Below are 8825 nucleotides of genomic sequence, written 5' to 3'. Positions count from 1 at the left end.
TCTGAAGTAACTATCTCTTGGATTAATTGTTTTCATAGATTTGAGAACATGTGAGGTCTTTATATGGTATAAAAGGCTCTGTCCTGATTGACTGAGTGATTGACTCATAACGCCCAGTCGAAACAACTGACGATAGTGTGGGATGTATAGACATTTCCCATCCATTTTTGCAACTGCAGAAGTATAGCCGGGTCCGCTAGTTGCCTATACTTCTGTATGCAATATAATATTGCCATCACCAATGGCAGAGGGTAACAGTTTAGCGTTCATAGAAAACTCTTTATTGAATAAACATAATAATATTCAAATGGCTAAAACATTCTGCAATAACACACAAATACCGTCTGTACAGCAAATGTAAATAGCAAAATTTTTACTAACATTCAGTTTTCAGCGAAATTATTAATAAGTGTGAGCAAATCATGCTGATTCAAGGCCGTAGTAGAAGTGCTTTTTGAAACTCACCATCATCTTGTGTAGTAAGCGATGGACTGTTAGAATGTAAAGAATGGGATGGAGTTGATGAACTAGAGTAGGGTGGTCTGGAAGATTGGTTACTGTACGGGGACAACTCGTGATATGATGGCCGTTGAACTGTGTTGGACTGTTGAGTTCTCACAGGAATGTTCAGCAACGAGGCCTCCATTTCTGTAACCACACGGAAAATGTCATTTCTGATGACATGCTGAGATGACAGTGGCATGCATCTAGTCATCTGGTACATTGACATGAAGAAGTGGTACAGAGGATCACTTGGAGCACTCGTTTGTGCCAACAGATTTCTTCTTTCTTCTGATCTCGATCTTCTTCGTTCTTCATGTTGTTCAATGCTTCGTTTGAGTAATCCAGCAATTGTGTCTTTCTTCATTCTTTTTGCAGATGTCGGTTCTTGTGGCGGAGGTGACATTTCAGGAAGTGCCCGTGATTGAACTTCGTCCCGAACACTTCTGATTACCTGCTGCATATTGAGCGATTCCTCACCCTCGTCGACTACATCAGTTGGACTATCAGTGACACAGTTTTTTGATGTGGTTCCGTTATCATCAGTGTATTCGTTTAGGTTCCCTTCTCGTGCTTTACTGGCCATATATGGTTGTAGAAATCCCATCTGCTTTTGAAATTTCCATTCTTTAAGCGATTCAGCTGGTGCCCCACTTTTCATGGATTTTTGCTGTCTTCTGAGAGCATCTCTCAGCGAATGTCTCAATTTCTCCCACAACGCTTTCGCTTCAACACCTGCAACAACGATGTCAAAAGAGAATTTCGCTATGTCAATTATTCACTTTTTAATTAAAAAATAAACAAATACAGCTACAAATCTTCTTTTTCTTTTATGCTCTAGGTATTTGGCGACAGGAAACACATACAGAACTATTGCATACAGCTACCGAATGGGAGAACGAACGGTCGCTAACATCGTATCAGATGTATCTCAAGCTGTATGGAAAGTAATGCAACCAATATTTATGCCAGAACCCACAAAAGAACAGTGGGAATCAATCGCAGCTGGTTTCCAACGAAGATGGCAATTCCCAGACTGCATAGGCGCCATTGATGGGAAACGTGTAGTAATAAGAAAACCTGGTAAAACTGGATCCTCGTATTTCAATTATAAACACACTTGCTCCATCGTGCTAATGGCTACTGTAGACTACGAGAATAAATTCATTACTTTTGATGTTGGGCCACAAGGGAGGTTCAGTGATGGAAGCATTTTCAATACAAGTGTTTTGGCGAAAAGAATGATGAAACACACTTTACAGCTTCCGTCACCTGCAGCACTACCTCCAATACAGGAGGCAATGCCTTTCGTATTTGTAGACGATGAGGCATTCCCTTTATGTGAGAATTTGATGCGACCTTATCCAAAACGAAGCGTCACTGACCATTATGAAAACAATGTGTTCAACTATAGACTGTCAAGAGCACGCCAAACGGCAGAGTGCGGTTTTGGTATACTTGCTTCGCGTTTTCGAGTTTTCGAACACCATTTGAAATTAAAGTAGATAGTGTTATCAGTCCCCCTATGAACCATGTACCTTGCCGTTGGTGGGGAGGCTTGCGTGACTCAACGATACCGATAGCCGTACCGTAGGTGCAACCACAACGGAGGGGTATCTGTTGAGAGGACAGACGAACGTGTGGTTCCTGAAGAGGGGCAGCAGCCTTTTCAGTAGTTGCAGGGCAACAGTCTGGATGATTGACTGATCTGGCCTTGCAACACTAACCAAAACGGCCTTGCTGTGCTGGTACTGCGAACGGCTGAAAGCAAGTGGAAAGTACAGCCGTAATTTTTCCCGAGGGCATGCACCTTTACTGTATGGTTAAATGATGATGGCGTCCTCTTGGGTAAAATATTCCGAAGGTAAAATAGTCCCCCATTCGGATCTCCGGGCGGGGACTACTCAAGAGGACGTCGTTATCAGGAGAAAGAAAACGCGTTCGGATCGTGGAATGTCAGATCCCTTAATCGGGCAGGTAGGTTAGAAAATTTAAAAGGGGAAATGGATAGGTTAAAGTTAGATATAGTGGGAATTAGTGAAGTTCGGTGGTAGGAGGAACAAGACTTTTGGTCAGGTGAATACATGGTTATAAATACAAAATCAGATAGGGGTAATGTAGGAGTAGGTTTAATAATGAATAAAAAAATAGGAGCGCAGGTAAGCTACTACAAACAGCATAGTGAACGCATTATTGTGGCCAAGATAGACACGAAGCCCATGCCTACTACAGTAGTACAAGTTTATATGCCAACTAGCGCTGCAGATGGTGAAGAAATTCATGAAATGTATGATGAGATAAAAGAAATTATTCAGGTAGTGAAGGGAGACGAAAATTTAATAGTCATGGGTGACTGGAATTCAACAGTAGGAAAAGGAAGACAAGGAAACGTAGTAGGTGAATATGGATTGGGGCTAAGAAATGAAAGAGGAAGCCATCTGGTAGAATTTTGCACAGAGCATAACTTAATCATAGCTAACACTTGGTTCAAGAATCATGAAAGAAGGTTGTATACATGGAATAACCCTGGAGATACTAAAAGGTTTCAGGTAGATTATATAATGGTAAGACAGAGATTTAGGAACCAGGGGCAGATGTGGAATCTGACCACAATCTATTGGTTATGAACTGTAGATTAAAATTGAAGAAACTGCAAAAAGGTGGGGATTTAAGGAGATGGGACCTGGATATACTGACTAAACCAGAGGTTGTACAGGGTTTCAGGGAGAGCATTAGGGAACGATTGACAGGAGTGCGGGAAAGAAATACAGTAGAAGAAGAATGGGTAGCTCTGAGGGATGAAGTAGTGAAGGCAGCAGGGGATCAAGTAGGTAATAAGACGAGGGGTAGTAGAACCCCATGGGTAACAGAAGAAGTATTGAATTTAATTGATGAAAGGAGAAAATACAAAAATGCAGTAAATGAAGTAGGCAAAAAGGAATACAAACGTCTCAAAAATGAGATAGACAGGAAGTGCAAAATGGCTAAGCAGGCATGGCTAGAGGACAAATGTAAGGAGGTAGAGGCTTATCTCACTAGGGGTAAGATAGATATTGCCTACAGGAAAATTAAAGAGACCTTTGGAGAAAAGAGAACCACTTGCATTAATATCAGGAGCTCAGATGGAAACCCAGTTCTAATCAAAGAGGGGAAAGCAGAAAGGTGGAAGGAGTATATAGAGGGACTATACAAGGGTGATGTACTGGAGGACAATATAATAGAAATGGAAGAGGATGTTGATGAAGATGAAATGGGAGATACGATAGTGCGTGAAGAGTTTGACAGAGCACTGAAAGACCTGAGTAGAAACAAGGCCCCAGGAGTAGACAAAATTCCATTAGAACTACTGACGGCCTTGGGAGAGCCAGTCCTAACAAAACTCAACCATCTGGTGAGCAAGATGTATGAGACAGGCGAAATTCCCTCAGACTTTGTATTCCTTTTTGTCTACTTCATTTACTGCATTTATGTATTTTCTCCTTTCATCAATTAAATTCAATACTTCTTCTGTTACCCAAGGGGTTCTACTAGCCCTTGTCTTTTTACCTATTTGATCCTCTGCTGCCTTCACTACTTCATCCCTCTGAGCTACCCATTCTTCTTCCGCTGTATTTCTTTCCCCCATTCCTGTCAATTGTTCCCTTATGCTCTCTCTGAAACCCTGTACAACCTCTGGTTTAGTCAGTTTATCCAGGTCCCATCTCCTTAAATTCCCACCTTTTTGCAGTTTCTTCTGTTGGGATCAATATTAATAAAAAAATTTAATTCATTTATCCGGAAAAGTTATTATTATAAACCATCCCGTACAGCCTGCAAATTCAACCACCTCACACTAAGACGAGCAATTTCCAAACCTCGCCCATGGACATGCCTTTCATATCGCTAGGCCTGCTACAGGTGGGCCACGTAAACACACGGTACCTACTGCCCCAGCGTAACGACTGTGCAGCATGTGCGCCGACGACGTGGATGTGCCAGTGCTGAAGCAACCACAAACATGCCGCGCCCACAAAATTTTTAGTTTGATAAAAATAAAATGAATATTTCTCACTTGCCTTTATAAAAAGTAGAGAACTATTATAACACTGAGATAGAAGTTAAAATTTATGACCTCTAAACAATGACTTTTTTTTCCCAGAAGGGTTTGTGCATAGCATGGAATCCGTTCTTTTCGGCTTGCTTTCATTTCCTGATAAGTGATACGCTACAAGACACCTGATTCCATTCGTCAACAGTTGTTTTTAAATATGTCCTTGCCAATATTGAGCAATAATAAAGAATAATCCGAGATACAAAGAAGCCGATTGCTATTTTTTTTAAACATAACAGCGGTGTCGTTTAAGATTTCAGTGCAATTGTTTTCACCTAATCTGGATTGTTATCGTTTTGTTTGTTGAGACCATGGTTTGAAGGATACCGGAGCTTTTATTGTTGACTGACGTGGTTGTAAGCCCTTATGTGGGAGAGATTTTTATTAAATTTTGTATTTTACATGTTTAACAAAGTTTGATAAGAGTGGCTGGCTAGCTGGCTGGCTACAGGTTCTCACGCCGAAGAAGGCACGAGGAAGACCATATGGCGTGAGTCAGAAGGGGCAGAGTAGCTGGTGAGAAAAGCCCTTGCTGTCGCCAGGGCTACTGTATATACAGGGTCAGTCACCCAACATTACCGCTGGATATATTTCGTAAACCACATCAAATACTGACGAATCGATTCCACAGACCGGCTAGTGTAATTGGTTAGTACAAACCATACAAAAATGCAGGGAAGTATGTTTTTTAACACAAACCTACGTTTTTTTTAAATGGAACCCCGTTAGTTTTGTTAGCACATCTGAACATATGAACAAATACGTAATCAGTGCCGTTTGTTGCGTTGTAAAATGTTATTACATCCGCAGTATTGTAACCTAAAGTTGACGCTTGAGTACCACTCCTCCACTGTTCGATCGTGTGTATCGGAGAGCACCGAATTACGTAGGGATTCAAAGGGATCGGTGATGGACCTTGGGTACAGAAGAGACTGGAACAGCACATTACGTCCACATGCTAACACCTTTTTATTGGTCTTTTTCAGTGACGCACATGTACATTACCATGAGGGGTGAGGTAAACTACACACGTGGTTTCCGTTTTCAATTACGGAGTGGAATAGAGTGTGTCCCGACATGTCAGGCCAATAGATGTTCAATGTGGTGGCCATCATTCGCTGCACACAATTGCAATCTCTGGCGTAATGAATGTCGTACACGCCGCAGTACATCTGGTGTAATGTCGCCGCAGGCTGCCACAATACGTTGTTTCATATCCTCCGCGGTTGTAGGCACATCACGGTACACATTCTCCTTTAACGTACCCCACAGAAAGAAGTCCAGAGGTGTAAGATAAGGAGAACGGACTGGCCAGTTTATGCGTCCTCCACGTCCTATGAAACGCCCGTCGAACATCCTGTCAAGGGTCAGCCTAGTGTTAATTGCGGAATGCTGATACCACATACGTCGACGCGTTTCCAGTGGGACATTTTCGAGTAACGTTGGCACATCATTCTGTAGAAACGCGATGTATGTTGCAGCTGTTTGGGCCCCTGCAATGAAGTGAGGACCAATGAGGTGGTCGCCAATGATTCCGCACCATACATTTACAGTCCACGGTCGCTGTCGATCTACCTGTCTGAGCCAGCGAGGATTGTCCACGGACCAGTAATGCATGTTCCGTAGATTCACTGCCCCGTGGTTTGTGAAACCCGCTTCATCGGTAAACAGGTAGAACTGCAACGCATTCTCTGTTAATGCCCATTGACAGAATTGCACTCGATGATTAAAGTCATCACCATGTAATTGCTGATGTAGCGACACATGAAACGGGTGAAAACGGTGACGATGCAATATGCGCATGACACTACTTTGACTCAGTCCACCGGCTCTCGCAATGTCCCGTGTACTCATGTGTGGGTTCATCGCAACAGCAGCTAACACACCAACTGCACCCGCTTCTCCTGTGACGGACCTGTTACGGACCCGTTTGCGTGCTACGACCATCCCTGTTGCATACAGTTGGCGGTAGATGTTTTGCAATGTGCGGCACGTTGGATGCTCCCTGTCCGGGTACCGATCTGCATACACCCTGCAGGCTTCAACTGCATTTCGTCGACACTCGCCATAGATGCGTATCATCTCCGCCTTTTCAGAGTTCGAATACACCATGGTCACAGTTCCTACAACACTACACTATCACAGACGTCTGGTAACACGGTGTACTACAGTTGGTCTGCGTGCGGAGACGAATGCAGAATAACAACAGCAGCAAGCGCTACATGCGGACACTGCGACAGCTAGACCAAACCACAACAGTGCACTACAGCCACACTCGTAAACACGGTCGTCATCGTAAACATGTCCCTGCAGATGCTGCTCGCCGACCGTGGCCCGTGTTTGTTACAACACGCAACTGAACGTCGGAGGTTTCAAGCGTCAAGTTTAGGTTACAATATCTCCGGATGTAATTAACATTTTACAATGCAACAAACGGCACTGATTACGTATTTGTTTATATGTTCAGATGTGCTAACAAAACTAACGTGGTTCCATTTAAAAAAACTTAGGTTTGTGTTAAAAAACATACTTCCGTGCATTTTTGTATGGTTTGTATTAAACAATTACACTAGCCCCTTTCCTCTCGTTCGGTCTGTGGAATCGGTTCGTCAGTATTTGATGTGGTTTACGAAATATATCCAGCGGTAACGTTAGGTGACTCACCCTGTATAGCGAGAAGTGGGCAAATTTCATTATTATCAATTAACAGAAACCGTATTTTCGCATACAGACAGCAGAAACAGAATCCTATTAGTCATCAGGACTATCCAACAACAAATCAATTTAAACAGTGCTCACAGAACTTTGTTTCATTCTCAAAGACGTCGTTAAATCCATCTATTCCTTTTTCACTGGTAGATATGGAGGGCTACACGCTAGTAAGGAATGATATTGTAAGGAACGTAGGCATCTTTTTTGATAAACATTTAACCAGGACAGATCACATCACGAAAATTTGCTACAGAGTTTTAACAATGTCAATGTGGAATGTTAACAACGAATTACAATGCAACTTACCATTTCGTATGTCCGTTTCCTTGGCCACTTCCTCCCACTTCGCAGCTTTCAGCTTCGTTTTCAAGTAATCTTCATGGCTAGTATCATACAGAACTTTGCGAACACGTACGGCTTCAATTAGCTTTTCCTCCATTTCGAACTACCAACAGCCAGAACCACCGTGAGCCTCGCAGTAAACTGCGTACAGGAAACTGCAGTCCGCAGGGTCACCAAGCGCAGGAACTGCGCCACGTCACGCTGCGCTCTAACGTGCGCAGGACCATTCAGTTGTGTGGTTCGCAAAAACTCACCGTGAGTCACCCTGCGTCACCGCACGGACCTGCGTCTCATCTTGCGGCCAGCCTTGACTGTGGCGCCACGCAGTTTTTAAGCAGAGCTTTGCGTAGTTGACAGCGTATCCAGGCACGACTATCGACACGGTGTAAGGAAAACCGTGGTTAATCCGAGCAAGTGACTCATTTCCATTGAACAATGGTGCAATGCCGATGATTAGATTAGATTAATACTTGTTCCATAGATCATGAATACGACACTTCGTAATGGTGTGGAACGTGTCAGGTTAATAAAAGATGTCTGTACAAGATATTACATTACACAAAATATTGCACGACACTAATGTTTAAGTTGTTGTTGTTGTTTTCCCTTAATTTATATCTAAAAATTCAGCCAGTGAGTAGAAGGAGTTGTCATCTAGAAATTCTTTTAATTTATTTTTAAATGTTAGTTGGCTATCTGTTAGGCTTTTGATGCTGTTTGGTAGGCGACCAAAGACTTTTGTAGCAGCATAATTTATCCCTTTCTGTGCCTAAGTCAGATTTAACCCTGCATAGTGAAGATCATCCTTTCTCCTGGTGTTATAGCTATGCCCACTGCTATTACTTTTGAACTGGGTTGGATTATTAACAACAAATTTCATAAGTGAATATATATACTGTGAGGTTACTGTGAGGATCCCTAGATCCTTAAATAGATGTCTGCAGGATGACCGTGGGTGGGCTCCAGCAATTATTCTGATTACACGTTTTTGATCAACGAATACTTTTCTACTCAACGATGATTTACCCCAGAATATGATGCCATACGAAAGCAGTGAATGAAAGTAGGCATAGTAAGCTAATTTACTGAGATTTTTATCACCAAAATTTGCAATAACCCTAATAGCGTACGTAGCTGAACTCAGACGTTTCAGCAGACCATCAATGTGTTGCTTCCAGTT

The 8825-nt window shown here is 42.5% G+C and overlaps 1 protein-coding gene across 1 annotated transcript; it reads right to left on the bottom strand.

The window, feature by feature from the left end:
- Positions 1-430: 430 nt before the first annotated feature.
- On the bottom strand, positions 431-7766 carry LOC124805542 (transcription factor Adf-1-like). Its single transcript, XM_047266110.1, has 2 exons — positions 7610-7766; positions 431-1236 (listed from the first exon to the last, which is right to left on the bottom strand). Exons 1-2 carry the CDS (start codon positions 7740-7742, stop codon positions 431-433), a joined length of 939 nt encoding a protein of 312 aa, XP_047122066.1. The 5' UTR covers positions 7743-7766.
- Positions 7767-8825: the final 1059 nt, after the last annotated feature.

Source organism: Schistocerca piceifrons, chromosome 7 (assembly GCF_021461385.2).
Source record: "Schistocerca piceifrons isolate TAMUIC-IGC-003096 chromosome 7, iqSchPice1.1, whole genome shotgun sequence".
Classification (NCBI taxonomy): domain Eukaryota; kingdom Metazoa; phylum Arthropoda; class Insecta; order Orthoptera; family Acrididae; genus Schistocerca; species Schistocerca piceifrons.
Note: the sequence above shows the minus strand (reverse complement) of the source record. Positions and strands in the feature narration are given on the sequence as shown.